The sequence below is a fragment of the Bombyx mori genome, chromosome 16, assembly GCF_030269925.1.
Source record: "Bombyx mori chromosome 16, ASM3026992v2".
Classification (NCBI taxonomy): domain Eukaryota; kingdom Metazoa; phylum Arthropoda; class Insecta; order Lepidoptera; family Bombycidae; genus Bombyx; species Bombyx mori.
The window spans coordinates 11087766-11106927 of NC_085122.1; the positions used below are offsets into that span (position 1 = coordinate 11087766).

At 42.5% G+C, this 19162-nt stretch overlaps 1 protein-coding gene across 3 annotated transcripts; it reads right to left on the reverse strand.

Moving 5' to 3' along the window:
- Positions 1-464: 464 nt before the first annotated feature.
- LOC101741476 (carboxypeptidase B) lies at positions 465-13055 on the reverse strand. 3 transcript variants are annotated; one of them, XM_038016514.2, is made up of 7 exons: positions 12799-13055; positions 11856-12068; positions 11061-11151; positions 10859-10960; positions 10417-10632; positions 9528-9953; positions 465-688 (listed from the first exon to the last, which is right to left on the reverse strand). In XM_038016514.2, exons 1-7 carry the CDS (start codon positions 12885-12887, stop codon positions 524-526), a joined length of 1302 nt encoding a protein of 433 aa, XP_037872442.1. In that variant the 5' UTR covers positions 12888-13055; the 3' UTR covers positions 465-523. The 3 variants fall into 3 exon arrangements, 1 of the variants encoding a protein (XP_037872442.1); XR_009975240.1 differs by lacking the exon at positions 465-688 and adding an exon at positions 2976-3472 and having other exon boundaries at positions 9256-9953; XR_009975239.1 differs by lacking the exon at positions 465-688 and adding an exon at positions 2976-3460 and having other exon boundaries at positions 9244-9953; positions 12799-12955.
- Positions 13056-19162: the final 6107 nt, after the last annotated feature.

Here is a 19162-nt window from a genome sequence, read left to right on the forward strand (position 1 = left end):
AGAATACTTGTTTGTTCCTCAATGGGAACGATGTGAAAATTGCTTAGATGTCTGTTTTCGAAATAAATAAGTATACAAACAAAATTCTATACAAACACCCGAAACTTCTGACTCGTTTTCCGGGAAATCGCGTCCAAATTCGACCCAGCGCAGCGTTGTGTATTGCAAAAATTTTATTTATGTGCCACCAGACTTCATGGAACCGGAACGTAGCATAATACGTTAGTGACAATGACGTCATCAATTAGACGTGCCAAAACCAAAAGTATAACTGGCCGAAAACAAAAAACTAGAAAAAAAAACTTTGATCGCAATTTGACTTCAAAGCAGTATATCACAATTTTTTTATTCTTTAATTTTACTATAGAGTAATTAGTTGATATATCCTCGTTTTCCTTGAGCCTAGCGATGAGTATTTACAAAAATGTACCGAAATCTTGTTGTCTTAAACACAAAGCCTTTAGTACCATTAATATTTCTTTATTATTAAGACCATATAATTTCAGTAGTCTCAAGTATCTCATTATCGACCAACTCTGCTGCGGTAGTGAATCTTTGAAATTCGAGCAGAAATGGCGATTCCCTTCCAGGTCTCCTCGTTGATGTGATCGATGAAAGAAGGCGGTACCCTGAAGCTGTAGCCATATCCAGGCAGCTCCATGGTTAACGAGAACGGGACACCGATATGCTGTGGACAAGGATATTTATTTTGGATCAAGATTCTGAGCCGTTGACATCAAGATTCTGATCAAGATCAAGATTCTGAGCCGTTGACATAAGACGTGAGCCTATACTTGCTAAATTTAAAAGTTTATTAAAAAAACACTTGTTGAATACGTTATAACCATTTACGTAAATTAATTGTATTGTTACGCCGGTAAGAGTAACGCCATCTATTGCCGAATAGTCGAAACAATTATCGAATTACAACGCCATCTATTGACAGACAGCGGAAACTACGGCTAGAGTCGTGTGGAACATTCTCGATAATTCTAGGGATGAGGTATCGACTATAAAAGCGTTGTAAGGATGGCACGCAGTCAGCCAGTAATCGGAACTACTCGAAGCGAAACAGCGAACGGATCACCTGAAGCGAAGCGGAACCAGCGAATTGAGTGTTTTAAAGTGTTTTAAGTGTTGAATACAGTTTTTAAGTTGTACTTTGGTGAATTTTTTATTTATCCCGAACCCCAGTGCGTAACAGTATTAATATAACCTAATTTATAATAATAATAATTTATAAGCTATGTTTATATAAAGCGAGCTACTTGCAGTCAAACTGCGTAAGCTGTTTTGCGGGGCATTTTTTAAATGAAAGTGTAACTTTTTATGAATAAATATATTACATACATACATACATTATTTGGTACAATTGAAATTTCTACCTAATTTGTTGTTACCGTAATTTATAATGATGATAATATTTCCCCTACCTATCTACCTGTAATAGCCTCGAGGGGCGGTTAGGGCTTCACGTGGTCTCATGGATGAGCTCACGGGGCTGAACTTTGCCAATATCTGCACTAACAAGAGCAGTGCTTCGCTGAGTCTACCACCGAATCGGAATCGCGACCCACTGAGAAGATCCAGCGAGAAACTCAGCGAGTTTAAGGCTCAGTGTGAACTTTGAGTGAATAGAAACAACAGAAACTAAGTAATACTTAGAAAAATCCAGAAGCTCTCAATGTGCCTCCAAATTTAGACTAACAAGCAGACGGTATACTGGTGGTAGGACCTCTTGTGAGTCCGCACGGGTAGGTACCACCACTCTGCTTATTTCTGCCGTGAAGCAGTAATGCATTTCGGTTTGAAGGGTGGGGCAGCCGTTGTAACTATACTGAGACCTTAGAACTCATATCTCAAGGTGGGTGGCGGCATTTACGTTGTAGATGTTTATGGGTTCCAGCAACCACTTAACACCAGGTGGGCTGTGAGCTCGTTCACCCATCTAAGCAATATAAAAAAAAACCAATACCCAGCAACTATAATAACCTTGAAAAAATAGATCTAAGAAAATTGCGTTCTTAAATATGGAGTACACTCTAGTGTCCAAAGAATTTACGTCCTGATCTGACGTACAACAAAGGCTAACAATGTACCTCGTCAGCAGAACACGTATTTTGTAATAGAACCATAAAAGACATGGCCCTCTGCGAACACGCAATGTACTTTGTCTCCAATCTGCGGGATTTAGATCGAATCGCAATATAACTTGTATAGAAAAACCACTGTCTATGGTAACGTTGAATGAGTGTTAAATTTATGTAAAACTAACCCACCATAAATACCCATTTATGCAATAAAAAAGAAATATGGACACTTGATAGTAATTAGTTAACTATGGCCCATGAGCATCAGTAACGCCGGTAGCACAACCAAGCCGCCGCTTACTGTGCATTGGGAAAATTACATAGTCAACATCTATCTATATATATATCTATCTATATAGGTATATATAAAAATGAATTGCTGTTCGTTAGTCTCGCTAAAACTCGAGAACGGTCGGACCGATTTGGCTAATTTTGGTCTTGAATTATTTGTGGAAGTCCAGAGAAGGTTTAAAGGGTAGATAAATTTGAAAATACTGTGAATTAAATAAAAATAACAATTTTGTTTTTCCTTTGATGTGTCCCCGGTCTTACGGATTCCTTTTGTTTGTTTTAAGTTTATTTTATACAAAAGCTTAGGTCTTTTATTTATCGATTGAGGCACCACGAAATTTGCCGGGTCAGCTAGTTAAGTAATAAATATTTACAAGCGCTTAACTCATTTAAGTAATAAGTTTCAGTAAAATCCAGCTGGCCATGGAAATGACGTGTTCCCTCCAATACCATCACTAATACAACCGACGAATACTAATTATGGTTAAATACCGCTGCCAGATAAGGCCCTCTCTTATCAAACAGGCAGCTTATCAAACGATAAGATAATGAATGCGACCATATACTGACTGTGTACAATAATAGCTGCGTGCATACCTGAATAGTTAAATATCTGTTTATTTATTTATTTTAATAGCTGATTATTCAATACCTACTGTACATTTTGATACAGTCGTATAATAAAATATCGACAGTCTATTTCGTTCAAGCGACATTTATCTTTGTAATTCAAGGTCAATCTTATTTCTTATTACCATCAACAATTCGATGTTGTTAATTGAACTTCAATAAAGTTTACCCCACTTAAATAGCTGAAGAAGTATTTTTGTAATTGGATATTTTTTAACAAAATTTAAAACTTTAAATGGCTCTCCGGTAAAGTTGCAAAAGTATCGCTTAAAGCAAAGAGACTTTCTCCTCGATAGATAGTTTAAAAACGGAAAAATAAATCCACATTAAATAGCGAATCGAATTTATAATTAATTAAGTATTTCAGAGCGAAATGTACTGTAAAAACTGAAACTTAGAACTCATGTCTTAATATGGTCGGTGGTATTCACGTGGTTGATGTCTATGGGCTCCTGTGACACCTTTTTTTTTTTTTTTTTTTTTTTTTCGGGTAGAGGGCTGAACCTCCTACGAGGTCCCCGCGCAAAAGGGGCGCGCGGGGTATGTGAGACTCAACGATCTGCATGGTGTTGTGAGCAGACCGCGGGCCCAAGGATTTTAGAGCCCACCCACTAAACGACTCCCCTGCACTCTTACACCCGACGTCCGATCCCCTCCGAGGTCAGAACCCGGATGAGGTAGGGGGGCTACCGCGGTCAACACTACAACCAGACGGCGCGGCTCACCCCAAGGACGCCCAGCCGACGGAGCGATGGATTCACAGTAGTCCAAAAAGGTAAGAGGCGCGCTGCGGAAGCCCGAGCTCCCGCGGCCGCCAAAGTAAGCAGAGCCGCGAACGCGTCGCGCCTCCGTCCACCGACCCCCGTTGCTCCCCCTGCCCGTGCTACACCGTCGCCGCGCCCGGTAGTACAAAAGAAAATCCAAGCCCCTCCCCCGGTAATCCTTCAAGAGAAGGCAGCCTGGGAACGAGTTTCCCTGGCCCTTAAGGCCAAAAATATTAATTTCACGAATGCCCGTAACCTCGCGAACGGCATTCAAATTAAGGTTCAAACACCCGACGACCATAGGGCCCTCTCTTCTTACCTCCGTAAGGAGCGTATAAGTTTCCATACGTATACGCTCCAGGAGGAGCGCGAACTTCGTGCCGTCATACGTGGCATCCCTAAAGAGTTGGATGCCGAACTCGTCAAGGCCGACCTTCTGGAACAAGGCCTACCAGTAAATTCAGTGCACCGCATGCACACCGGCCGCGGTAGGGAGCCATATAATATGGTTCTAGTCGCCCTCCAGCCTACCCCCGAGGGTAAGCAAATTTTTAACATACGTACCGTCTGTAGGCTCTCCGGTATCGCCGTCGAAGCCCCCCATAAAAAAGGCACTCCTAGCCAGTGCCATAACTGTCAACTGTACGGGCATTCTTCCCGTAACTGTCACGCGCGCCCCCGATGCGTCAAGTGTCTAGGCGATCACGCTACGGCCCTTTGCACTCGCGATCAAAAAACCGCGACGGAACCGCCTAGCTGCGTCCTGTGTCGAACACAGGGTCACCCCGCAAATTACCGCGGATGCCCCCGAGCCCCGAAAATAAATCGCCGCGTCGCCCGCCAAAACCGCCTCCGAGCTTCCCACCCAGACATCAAAGCCTCGGCACCCTCTGTGTCGCAGGCTAAGCCAGCATTCGTTCCGGCGCCGGTGCCCAGTGGCTCGGCCTGGGCGAAACCGCTGCCGTACACGAACACGGCTACAACTCCCTCCTCCGCGATTCGTCCCGCCCCCGCGATACGCCCCTCCCCCGCGAATTGCCCTCCGACAGCGTCCGACAATCTTGCTCTAGCGATCGACTTCTTTCAATCGATTAACTTTGAGCGCGTTAACGCTTTAGGTGACGCCATCCGCGCCGCCTCCACTGCACAGCACTTCATCGCCGTTGTGCAAGAATACGCCGACGTATACGCGTCGTTAAATACGTACGTCCTCCCCTCACTCCGCCGGTAATCAATGGCGTACAAAAGTAGGCTGAAACCCCTATCCGTAACAATAGGATTTTTTAACGCATACGGTCTCGCAAATCAACGTGATCAGGTTTGTGATTTTTTGCGTGACCATCAAATTGACATATTTTTAGTACAGGAGACTCTACTTAAGCCCGCGCGCCGCGACCCTAAAATCGCGAACTATAACATGGTTAGGAACGACAGGCTCACTGCTCGTGGTGGTGGTACCGTCATCTACTACAGAAGAGCCTTGCACTGCATCCCGCTCGATCCCCCCGCGCTCGTTAACATCGAAGCATCAGTATGCCGAATCTCACTGACGGGACACGCGCCGATCGTTATCGCGTCCGTTTATCTTCCACCGGATAAGATTGTTCTAAGCAGTGATATCGAGGCGCTGCTCAGCATGGGAAGCTCTGTCATTCTGGCGGGCGACCTAAATTGTAAACACATCAGGTGGAATTCTCACACCACAACCCCTAATGGCAGGCGGCTCGACGCGCTAGTTGATGATCTCGCCTTCGATATCATCGCTCCGCTAACCCCGACTCACTACCCGCTAAATATCGCGCATCGCCCGGATATACTCGACATAGCGTTATTAAAAAACGTAGCTCTGCGCTTACACTCGATCGAAGTAGTTTCAGAGTTAGATTCAGACCACCGTCCCGTCGTTATGAAACTCGGTCGCGCTCCCGATTCCGTTCCCGTCACGAGGACTGTGGTGGATTGGCACACGCTGGGCATCAGCCTGGCTGAATCTGATCCACCATCGCTCCCGTTTAGCCCGGACTCTACCCCGTCTCTTCAGGATACCGCTGAAGCCATAGACATCCTAACGTCACACATTACCTCGACATTAGATAGGTCATCGAAGCAAGTTGTAGCGGAGGACTTCCTTCACCGCTTCGAATTGCCCGACGATATTAGGGAACTCCTTAGAGCTAAGAACGCTTCGATCCGCGCCTACGATAGGTATCCTACCATGGAAAATCGTATTCGAATGCGTGCCCTACAACGCGACGTAAAGTCTCGCATCGCCGAAATCCGAGATGCTAGGTGGTCTGATTTCTTAGAAGGACTCGCGCCCTCTCAAAGGTCTTACTACCGTTTAGCTCGTACTCTCAAATCGGATACGGTTGTAACTATGCCCCCCCTCGTAGGCCCCTCAGGTCGACTCGCGGCGTTTGATGATGACGAAAAAGCAGAGCTGCTGGCCGATACATTGCAAACCCAGTGCACGCCCAGCATTCAATCCGCGGACCCTGTTCATGTAGAATTAGTAGACAGTGAGGTAGAACGCAGAGCCTCCTTGCCACCCTCGGATGCGTTACCACCCGTCACCCCAATGGAAGTTAAAGACCTGATCAAAGACCTACGTCCTCGCAAGGCTCCCGGTTCCGACGGTATATCTAACCGCGTTATTAAACTTCTACCCATCCAACTCATCGTGATGTTGGCATCTATTTTCAATGCCGCTATGGCGAACTGTATCTTTCCCGCGGTGTGGAAAGAAGCAGACGTTATCGGCATACATAAACCCGGTAAACCAAAAAATCATCCGACGAGTTACCGCCCGATTAGCCTCCTCATGTCTCTGGGCAAACTGTATGAGCGTTTGCTCTACAAACGCCTCAGAGACTTCGTCTCATCAAAGGGCATTCTCATCGATGAACAATTCGGATTCCGTGCAAATCACTCATGCGTACAACAGGTGCACCGCCTCACGGAGCACATTCTTGTAGGACTTAACCGACCAAAACCGATCTATACGGGAGCCCTCTTCTTCGACGTCGCAAAAGCGTTCGACAAAGTCTGGCACAACGGTTTGATTTTCAAACTTTTCAACATGGGCGTACCGGATAGTCTCGTGCTCATCATACGAGACTTCTTGTCTAACCGCTCTTTTCGATATCGAGTAGAGGGAACCCGCTCCTCCCCGCGACCACTCACGGCTGGAGTCCCGCAAGGCTCCGTTCTCTCTCCGCTCCTATTTAGTTTATTTATTAACGATATTCCCCGGTCGCCGCCGACTCAGCTAGCCTTATTCGCTGACGACACAACCGTTTACTACTCAAGTAGAAACAAGTCCCTAATCGCGAGTAAGCTCCAGAGTGCAGCGTTAACCCTCGGACAGTGGTTCCGAAAATGGCGCATAGACATCAACCCAGCGAAAAGCACAGCAGTGTTATTTCAAAGGGGAAACTCACCGCTTATTTCCTCCCGCATTAGGAGGAGAAATATCACACCCCCGATCACCCTCTTCGGCCAACCTATACCCTGGGCTAGGAAGGTCAAGTACCTGGGAGTCACCCTGGATGCATCCATGACATTCCGCCCGCATATAAAAACAGTCCGCGATCGTGCCGCATTTATTCTCGGCAGACTCTATCCCATGATCTGTAAGCGGAGTAAAATGTCCCTTCGGAACAAGGTGACACTTTACAAAACTTGCATAAGGCCCGTCATGACTTACGCGAGTGTGGTGTTCGCTCACGCGGCCCGCACACACATAGACACCCTCCAATCCCTACAATCCCGCTTTTGCAGGTTAGCCGTCGGGGCTCCGTGGTTCGTGAGGAACGTCGACCTACACGACGACCTGGGCCTCGAATCGATCCGCAAACACATGAAGTCAGTGTCGGAACGTTACTTCGATAAGGCTATGCGTCATGATAATCGCCTTATCGTTGCTGCCGCTGACTACTCCCCGAATCCTGATCACGCAGGAGCAAGTCACCGTCGTCGCCCTAGACACGTCCTTACGGATCCATCAGATCCAATAACTCTTGCATTAGATACCTTCAGCTCTAACACTAGGAGCAGGCTGAGGAACCCCGGTAACCGTACGCGTCGAACTCGACAAAGAGGTCGACGTGCAGCCTAACCCATGCATCAGCCCGCTGAGTTTCTCGCCGGATCTTCTCAGTGGGTCGCGATTCCGATCCGGTAGTAGATTCATTCGCGAAGCAACTGCTCTTGAGTTGTTAGGTCTCCTTCGGAGGCGCTCGGGCAGTTGTTAGCAAATCCCACCCCTCCTGGCTGAGCATTTGCTCGCCCACCTGTCCTGGTGAAGCTGGAAAGGCCTCCGGGCCACCAGTAATCCTTCAATCATAAAAAAAAAAAAAAAAAAAAAAAAAGCCGACGGAGCCTTCGAGGCGAATCGAAGGCTCTGAAACGTCGGCCGTCTCGGTACGGCAGCCCGTCGGGCCGCCCAGACGGTGCCGCTGGTGTCCCGGAATACCCCGCTGGACCAGAACCAGCCTGCCGGGTCGGGACGCGATACACCGTCGACCGGTCGCTCTATTCACTCCACGGCAGCGCGCTAGAGTGCTGGTAGCGCGCCGCGCGGCCTCACCCCCTCAGGTCGCCCCTTGACCTTCACCGGGGGGAGGCCGCCACCTACAGGGGCCGGGACGTACGGGCGTATTCCCGCCTCCGGCCCCCGGCTCGACGGCGACGGATCGGTGCGGAAAGGGAAGAGCTCTCCCTCTCTCGCTCCGCCGCCTCCTTCTGCGAGATGGTGGACTCGCAGAAGTCGAGCATCGCCTTCCAGGACGCGTCGCTGCCGAGCATCGTAGCCACGACGCGCGGCAGCGAGAGGTCCTCTCCTATGACCGCGACGAGGGCGGCGCGTTGCTCGTCGAATCCAGAGCAACGCGCCAGCGTGTGTTCCGCTGTGTCTTCCTCGTCGCGGTCCGCGCAGTGGTGGCACTGCGCCGTCGGTTCCCTTCCGGCTATCTTGTGCAAGTACCGGCCGAAACAACCATGGCCGGTAAGCATCTGCGTTAGCCGGAAGGTGAGGCATCCGCGGTCGCGGCCCACCCAGTCCGCGAGAACCGGGCGGACCGCCTCGACGGTTCGGAGGCCGGCCGACGGGTCCGCCAAGCGGCGAGACCACGCCTCCAGCACGGACCGCCGAGAGTGGAGCCTCCGCGCTCGAACTACACCTTCGCCGGGGCGCCCTTCCCCCCTAGAGCGGAGGTCGCTACGCCACCTGTAATCGGCAGCGAGCGCCTCCGCCTCCAGGTCCCAGGGTGGCGCCCCGGCGAGCAAGCACGCCGCCTCGAAGGAGACGGTGCGGTATCCTCGGATCGCCCTGACCGCGATCGCACGCTGCGGACGTCGCAGAGCCGCGACGTTCTTGCGGGTCAGGGCGCGGCACCATACGGGAGCCCCGTATAGTGCCATCGACCGCACCACCCCCATGTAGAGGCGGCGCGCCACCTGATCGGGACCTCCTGTGACACCTAACACTAAGTGAGCCGTGAGCTCGTCCACCCATCTTGACATTAAAAATAAAAATAAAACGATTGCATCGTCATCGTATAAAATTACCTCTCAAAGATTTCTCATTAAAAATACTTACAAACAAACCAAGCTGGTAAAAAAAGTGTTTGTTGAAAACAATAACAAATACTAGGGATGTTTTTTTATTTCGTTGAAGACGGATTCTGCTAGATTTTTTTAATATTAGTAATTCGTTTGTCCTGCCAATGATTTATCTAATGTATGCTCTCACCTGACCGTAATCCTGGCCGCATCCAGAAGTTTTGTATAGCACCAGACCGCTGTTACCGATCAGATAATATCCGGCTTCGGGTAATTTGACAGCGTCCATGGCCGCGCCCATCGCGGCAGCCACATGATGCAGCTGTGCCACATTAGGCGTCAAAGTGTTGTTTCCAAAACCGAACAGAACATAGTTTCCATGGCTATGAATATCATTGTACAGCTGTATACGCGGCAAGTACTTCAAGAAGATATCCCTGATAATCCTCGTTTCTGCTTCGGAGAACGGCGCTACCCCTGGATATGTTTGGGAGCACGGGTCGCTGGAGACCCCTAAGGTATTGAAGTCGACGTCAAAGTTCCTATTCGGGTCGACTCCAAAGCAGGTAGTACTGACTTCTAGGTTGACGGAACGGGTGCGACGCCAAAGACGATCCTGGAGATATATGAATATAAGGATTAATGCAGTGGATTTGCTTACGGCATTCAAATACGATATGAGCACGGAGTTTAGTTAGTTTGGAATTTCACAAGAAACCAGATATTTTATATTGATTTAGAATTAGGAAAATACATTCCAAGACATCGGATTTCAAACCGGATAACTCGGATTTTAAAATATTTAGTTCCAAGTTTTACAAAATTCGGCTTATCGTAATATCCTATGACGTCATTTAAGGGACAAATAAACGAGATGATCACTCATCATACATAATTACTAAAGGATAGCCACATTTGACGTCATTTCATTTTCGTTCAGCTTAACATGAAAAGTAAATAGAAAAATAAAATGGTGATTAAGATCGACTAATTTTATTTTCACATGTTTGTACCAAAATGTATGGTATGATATCGCGAATTAAAAGCTCGAGAAATGGATATACGTCTTTGAAACTTACGTCAGTGTGACTGAACTCATAGCCATCGGGATTGACAATAGGCAAAATGATCCAATCGATGTCTTCAAGCAGATCCCTCTCATCATCTCTCAAGTTCTCTACGAGTCTGAAGACTGAGTATATCGTCACTGGTGTCGTTACCCATTCACGAGCGTGCATCATGGCGTCCATAAAGTATACTGGTTTGCGGGGATCCTCGAAGTTTGTTGTCGATATCTGTAAAATATTTATCTAGTTATTGACACGCTTTTTAGCTCAGACAGTTTGGGTGATCAAAAAATATCGCGGATCCAAGATTTGGTTGCGACGTGATCCTACATCCCACGCTCGTTTACCCTTTAAATATGGTATGGTATGGTTAAATATGGTAAGTACATTGCATGAAATACAAAAAAAAAAAAACATTACAACAACGTTTTCTATAGCTGCACCGTAAAAATACCTTCAAATATTTGATGTCGCGTCCCTCGAAGCTTTTCCCAGCGTTGACTAGGGTCACCAAATTCGGATATCTAGCGGCAATTTCTTCCATGTATTGGTTTACCTATAACAAAGTCGAAAATTCTTAGTATAGTTTCGTTTCAGATTTTAGTGATTCACTCAAATTCGAAGTGATACCAACATCGTTAAAAATATATTTCTACCTCAGCGTAACGCGGATAATCTTGAAAGATCATTCTGTTACTTCTGTTTCTCCTCCATTTCGCCAGATCCTCTTCGTGCTCCTTCAGAACTCTGCAAATGAATAAAAGCAATAGTAATTTTAACATAAGGCCCGATTACACTTTCAAGGATTATTCTGTTTCTATCAGCTTATAGCAGATAGGAGAAATTAAGGTGTTCAAAATATTTTTCACTCTTGTGATTATACCTCTATTAATACGTAGATCATAAGATCACTTAGAGGTTACAGTAGACCTTCTGCATATTCAGGGCATACGAATATACGATCCCCCACCCTTAAATGCTAGAAATAATTTCTCGTAACTAATCTTTTCCATTTTGTGGTACCCAAATCTCTCCAAATTCTATTGATACTGTTATACGTAGGTACCACTATTCGATCTCAACTATTCATTTATGGTTTCCGTTCCAAAGAGTAAGACAGTCATACTACAATGCTAATGATGATGGGCCCTATGATTTCAGTGTCCTCTGGTATCCGCTCAGAGCCAAGCGGGCCAAACTTCTATATGTGGGACATGAGGTGTGTTCATGGATGCTCGCGACTAGCAACGTCTTAGCAACGCCTTGAATTTTTTCATGGCATGAGTGACCGATACGTTCGTGAATTTTAATTCTAAAGTATCTCAAAAGCGCTATTATATGATTTTGCTTCAACGAAATATGAAAGACGTATCTCTAACATTGCCGATGTAATGAAGCGAAGATGAAATTATTTACTTAATTTAAATAAATAACCATGTTCATAAACTTACTTAGAAACATCTTCTATTTTCAAATAATACTTCAAGCCGTTATTATCTAAAGTCTCGAAGAACTCCTTGGACTGTTCCGGTGAAACCATGACTTCAGCGTCTCTGACTCTGGCCATACCATGCTGCCAGATATCGACGTTCAGTTTTTGCTGGAGATTGAAGAGAGTCGCCACATCATCCTGGTCTCGAAGCTCAACACCGTAGACAGCATGTCTATTGATAAATAACAATTTTATTATTCCGCTTTTCAATTAACCAAGTCAAAGTGTAAATGAAAAGGTTTCTCCTAAACATTACACTGATATCTCGAGAAAGCTTTTACTCTCTCTACTCAAACTTGAACTTAATGCCCCAAAGTTGAGACGTAGCTTAGGACGATTAGTGAAATACCTCGCATATCCATATAGGGCCGGTAGTACCGTTTGGCCTATTTCAGTCGCAAAACCATTATGCGTTCCACATTGTAGAACATACCAGAGGCTGCTATGATCTAGCCATAGCCTCTATGATCTAGCACTCTGAATTAGCACTGTAGTTGTCTAATTCCATCTTTAATGGCATCTTCTTCTTCACACGTCCTTATCTCACTTTTTGTAGTCGGTGCAGCAGGATCTCTTTTTCTATTCAGGCTTATCCTACGTCATCCGATTCTCTGCACTCACACGATTTTCATGCATCTTCTCTTTGACACAGTAATTACCAGTCTTTTTAGAAAGGCTCTCCTCACATTACCGTCCAACCTACCTTTGATATAAATAATATATGCGCATAAAAAAAAATACCAAAAAAAACACCTTTATCTTGTTATAACTTCTTGAAATGGGTGAAAATTACGTACAAATTTTCCTTAACTTACATACAAAAAGAAACGAATATGAGAATATTAAAAAAAACATTAAACCTACTTCATTAACTCATTACCAACACCATGATAATAACATACCTGGAGTAAATATCGTGTTTACCGGCGAACACGGAGCTTATTAAAGCGAGAATAACAAAAAAACTCGCATCCATTTTAAATTTGATCATTCTCTTTGAACGTTTGTCGCCTATTGATTATCTTTTTAATTTCTGTGACGGATCAATATCAAATTGATTAGATTCAAATATTACGTTATTAATCTAACGATAAGATGGTTTGTTATCTATTGTAATTGGGCCGGACCAACGGTATCTAAAAGCGAAGCTTATACCAAATGAACTCATGTTAAAATAAATTCGATAAAAACGTAATTAAAAAATTCAATATTTTTTTTGTTGCTTAAATAGTTGGACGAGCTCACTGCCCACCTTATGTTGAGCGGTTACTGGAGTCCATAGACATCTACAACATAAATGCGCCATCCACCTTGAGATATAAGTTCTAAGGTCTCAGTATAGTTACAACGGCTGCCCCACCCTTCAAATCGAAACGCATTAGTGCTTCACGGCAGAAATAGGCAGGGCGGTGGTACCTAACCGTGCGGACTCACAAGAAGTCCTACCACCAGTAATTACGCAAATTATAATTTTGCGGGTTTGATTTTTATTACACGATGCTATTCCTTCACCGTGGAAGTCAATCGTGAACATTTGTGAAGTATGTATTTCATTAGAAAAATTGGTACATGCCAGCGGGATTCGAACACCGTTGCATCGCTACATACGAATACACCGGACGTCTTATCCTTTAGGCCACGATGATTTCATGTATAGAACGATATTAAATGAGGACCTTGTCCGCTTTGACAAGAGTGACATGACAAAACAAAGAACGTTGCCAGTATGTTTGCATCAAAATAATGCAGACACGGCAGTAGTCTGGTAATCTGATTAACAGCACCTATTGCTGTGGTAACGCAACTAGACTGCCCTTTGAAGCATTGACGTTATACTGCTGTATATTCGAGTCTTCGAGTTCGTGTTTTAAATTGCATAGCGGCATTCACAATTTAGAAAAGGAAGAGAGGTCGCCCCAGAACAACTTGGCGTCGCTCGGTGGAGCAGGAGCTAGGGGCCTTGGGCATGACGTGGGAGGAGCTAGAACAGATTGCCCAAGACCGATATAAATGGAAAAATTTGATTCGAGCCCTACACCCCAGCAGAGGGTAATAGGAAAGAATGATGATGATGATGATTCACAATTTTATGTCCATGACTTTAAACCAAAGCGCTTAAAGCCGTAGGTTTTGAGCCTCCAGTCCACAATCATTGAGCACATCTATACTCGTTCTCAACTCTTGAAACTCACAAGTTCTGGGATCGGCTACAGTTTTAACGAACATCGAACAGATACAAAAGCGCATTGTTAGAGAAGTTCTCCACTTTGAACAATCGCAATTTTCCAGATACACTCATATCGTTCTTGTTATCGCAAACGTATATTACATTTTCAGACTGAATTGTTTTGAAGCAACGAGGAGCGCTCGTGATAACATGCATAGAATGAAATCTTTGGTATGAAATCGATTTCAAAATGAAAATAAATAATAGTTTAAAAAGACTAACAAAATACGCTCTTATAGAATATTCAACTAAAAAATAGAAAATAAATTTTAATTTAAAAATAGTGTAAGAACAAATAATTTTATTCTAAAAAAGCGTGGGGTGTATGGTATCAGTAGTTATAAATATTTTATGAATAGATATGAGCAGAAGGGTTATTTTGATAATATCCTGAAAAGCACCCCACGGTTTTTTTGGGATTTTCTATAAAAGCGTATTTTGTTAGTTTTTTTAAACTATTTTTCATTTTTTAGTTGAATTTCAATTTTTAAATATTGTCATCGATCCTTAATAAGTATACCAAATTTCGAGTTAATCCGACGTTTTTAAGGGGGTCAAAATCATGTTCAAAGATTCCGTTACAAACATACATACGTATGAAGCTAATAAAAGCGTATTAATAAGTTAAGTTTGTTGAGCTTTCTTTACCGTGATGTAGTTCAACAATAAAAAAATTGTGTTAAAACCCACATTGTCCTTTCTAAGCTCCTTAATGAGAACAAAATACTCGTTGGTACTTCAATGGGGACGATGTGAAAATTGCTTAGATGGCTGTTTTCGTAATAAATAAGTATACAAACAAAATTCTATACAAACACCCGAAACTTCGGACTCGTTTTCCGGGAAATCGCGTCCAAATTCGACCCAGCGTTGTGTATTGCAAAAATTTTATTTAAGTGCCACCAGACTTCACGGAATGGGAACGTAGCATATAATAGATTAAAAATGAAGCATAAAATCAGTTAAGCCCTCAATCGACTGGTTAAACTGGAAAACGAAAATGTATAATTTCTATAAAAAAATCTGCTGTTAATTGTTGTGTTATCGATTTTAAATTTTATTTATTGAATACAAAAGTTACCACTTGCAGTAGGTCCAATATTTATTTTATTATTATTCCCCAGTAATCATTAGCTGCAATTATAAAGTGTATGGTAAATAAAGACGTATTTAGCCTAACGCCCTTTCTGCACTTTTCAGTAATGTTACTTCTTACGAAATCAACCGTCTATGTAATTAGAGAACAATAATTTTGAAAGTAACGGAGATTATTAGCTCTCAATATGTTTAAGTATTTAACCGAAGATCAGGGAATCCGATGAAAAAAAATTGTTTTGTTATCCGTCGGTATAATTATTTGTAAGAACTGCATTTTATGGATACTTCATTTACCCAAACGTTAAATAGACGAATTGATTCCATTAAAGAGATCGAAGAAACTTGATTCTTCAAGAGCTTTTGCACTTATTAGTACATGGTCTACTTAACTATTCATTTTCAATTAAAAAACTAGTTCACTCTTTGCCAATCTTCCATTCCAAGGAGCCATGTCTTCTAAAGTTCTAAATCAACTTTTCCTTTTTTATTTACTCCAACAATCATAATAGGTTACTGTTTCAACAAAATCACTTGTTTACATGTAAGTAGTATTTGATTGAACAATGATTAGTCACATTTTTTTGTTCACAATGCTCCATATTATTATTCGTAGTAAAAGAACACTGCCCCCGCTCCCCAACTCACCTACTTCATCAGTTAGTCGTTTCCGACGCCTCGTTCCGACCCTTGTCTATTCAGTTAATTTACTGACCGTCAGCCAACTCAAGCTTGAATTCCAATGGACCGTAAGAATCCTACTTGGCGATAAATGATGGTGTGGAAGGATAAGAATTACCTGAGACTGTATTCTTGAATCTGGGTTCAGTTTTCGAGAAATCGATTTATTTTCATGTTTCGAGTTTCAAGACCAAAAACTTTGCGACAATACAATGTTTATTTTCGTAATGAATGAGTATTAGATAGATAAACATACTATTAATCTGGAGTTCAAAGTTACTGCCATTGGTAGACACCATTAATATCATGTAAGATGGTAAGATCTCGAAATAGGATTACAGTCAAACCTGGATAAGCGAGAACTGGATAAGTGAGAAAACTCTATAAGTGAGAGTAATAGCCAGGACCCGTCATTTTAAGCTCCCAAAACCTCTATTAGCGAGAAACAGAAACCTCTCTAAGAGAGAGTCGTTTCTCCCTCATGGACCTCCGTAAGTGAGACTGCTACTTATTTATACCTCTATAAGCGACAGTCGAGCTTTATTTATTTATATTATTTAGGAGGAACAAATGACAAAACAAACTACAAATTTAACATCTGCTATTTTATGACTCATTCTTAACTTTCGGGGAACTTCCTATAATTGTTTTTGTATTGTTTTCTCGTCAATATTGAACCTATTCTATTTCGTGGAACTAAATAACGTTGTTATTTTATCGCATTATTTTCGAATGGACACGTGTGCCTGTGTACCGTCCTGTTTGTCGGCCTTACTTAGTTTATCGTTAATTAATTGTGAAAGAAAGTTCTGTTCTGCATCATGTCAAAACGGAAAATTAAAGTACTGTCATTAAGTGATAAACTTAAAATAGTGAATGCGTTTGAATCCGGAAAATCGCGAAATGAAATTCATTATGAGCATTACCGAGAAACTCGGGTTAGTGAGAAACCTCTATAAGCGAGAATGAGATTGTGCTCCCTTGAACTCTCGCTTATCCAGGTTTGACTGTATTTAATTGCATTATCAAGTACTAATAGCAAATGATAGCACACAATCTTTAATTACTCAGGAAGACAAGATAAGGGAACTGTTAGTAAACTTTTTTGTGTTACTTTATCCGTTGTTTCTGTTCTTCGGGTTTCTTTTACTTTATCCGTTTTCGATTTTGTTATTCGTATTTCATAATTAAAAACATTTAAACGGGAATATAGATTTTCAAATATCAGAAAAGTTTTTTATCGTATTCCTGTATTTTCATAATAATGCCAAGATATATATGGAATTCCAGTGAATTCCATTTTTTCACTTTATTATCAAGATTTTTTTCAAAAAATCAATGCTAGCTGTTAAACTGTTAACGTTGATTTTTTTAAATATATCTTGGCATTATTATGAAAATACAGGAATACGATTATAATGTGATTTTTTTTTATCTTTTCTGATATTTGAAAATCTACATATATTCCATATAATGGAATTCCAGTGATTTCCATTTATTCATTTCACTTACAAAAAGGATCAATTTCACATATAAAAGGATCAAACTTAGGGGCGACCCTAATTACTTTATCTCAATTAACACAGCAAATAAGTTCATTGAGCACATCATTACCTTCGTAATGCCTCCACCTTACAGTTTTATGAAAACCATTCCACTTGTAATGATGAGAAACGGTCTATCGTAACAAACCGGAGAACATTTTAAACCTAAATCAGGGTTGCTAAACGTTCGGAAAAAAAAAAACATTTTTTTATAATAAACAAATTTGACGGACAAACCCACTTGTAATTAGCGGTTGCCTAAGCCATATACATACGTGAACACTCGTTTTACAAAAAAACGGTGCGCGTGCAACTTGGTGTACGTGAATGCAGTGAAACTTCTTTTTCGATGTTGTAGTACTGTGGTTTTCTTCATTTTTCATCATTAAATCAGATTGCTCTTTTAATAGGGAATGCTCTGTATAAGGGATGTGACATCTTCATAATTTTTTTTTTATTGCCTTGTAGGCAGACGAGCATGCAGCCTGCCTGATGGTGAGTTGTTACCGTCGCTCATGGACGTCAGCAATGCCAGGGGCCAAGCCGCTGCCTACCTAATTTATATTAGATATATTTTAAATTATAGATAGTTTTTTTTTTTTTTTAAATATTTATTGATATTGGACGCTACTCGTTGCTAACGCTCACGCTTGCCTGTAACAGCTATACTACGCGCATGCGTTCGAGTGCCACACATTCGCTCTCGCTCTGTCTCTTTCTAGTATGGTAGCGTTAAACTTTTAACGCAACCTTGTTGGAAGTCGCAATAGAAGTTTCACTTTTAAAACAATATCCGCTATGTGTAACTTTGAAGTATGTAATAAAAACGTTACAAATTTAGAATATTTTAAATAATAAACGTAGTTTAAAAAATATTTGAAAAAAACCACCAAAACACCAAACAACACTTTTTTTTTTATCCTGTCAATACTAATCAGTACATAAAAGGGGTTATAAAATTACTGTATTGCCACCGGTCTTTGATGCATTTTGAAATTTTCAAGTTAATCGGACGTTTTGAAGTCCTTGAGAAGATTCAAGATTCCCTAACATATATATCTTTTTTATGATTGAAAGATTTCTGAAGTGACCCGGAGGCCTTTCCAGTTTCGAGCAAGGCGAGGAGGCGAGCAAGGCTCAGCCAGGAGAGGTGGGATTTGCTAACAACTGTCCGAGCGCCTCCAAAGAAGACCTGATAACTTAAGAGCAATTGCTTCGCGAATGAATCTACTACTGGATCGGAATCGCGACCCGCTGAGAAGATCCGACGAGAAAATCAGCGGGCTGATGCATGGGTTAGGTTGGAGGTCGACCTCTTTGTCGAGTTCGACGAGTACGGCTACCGGAGTCCCTAAGCCTGCTCCTAGTGTTACAGCTAAGGTTTATAACATATGTACAAAAAAAGTATTTACATATTATGCTAATATGAGCATGTTAAAAACTAATATAAAATAAGCTGTATATAACAAGCATGTTGTACGTTATTTTACAGTATTGAAGGTACTCAAATTTAATTACTGATTTATTTGTAATTACCATATTAGAGTCATCTTCAACAAGTACACATGCTACATATTGTTTTGACCACGGCGATATTAAATTATCGTCTTCTACAAAAGATGGCAAACTCAATTAGGTAGGTATACTTTTGTTTTTGAAATTGTTATTGAACGTGCTCACGGCTCACATGCTGTCAAACTTAAATGGAGCTCATAGACA

Bases quoted from the DNA above. Each gene is read 5' to 3' on its own strand.
- LOC101741476 (XM_038016514.2), bottom strand. From the start codon at position 12,887: ATGATCAAATTTAAAATGGATGCGAGTTTTTTTGTTATTCTCGCTTTA. The intron at 10,961-11,060 runs GTAGAAATATAT...ACTTTGTTATAG, and splicing joins ATTATCCGCGTTACGCTGAG to GTAAACCAATACATGGAAGA. The intron at 689-9,527 runs GTGAGAGCATAC...CCTTGTCCACAG, and splicing joins GCGGCCAGGATTACGGTCAG to CATATCGGTGTCCCGTTCTC.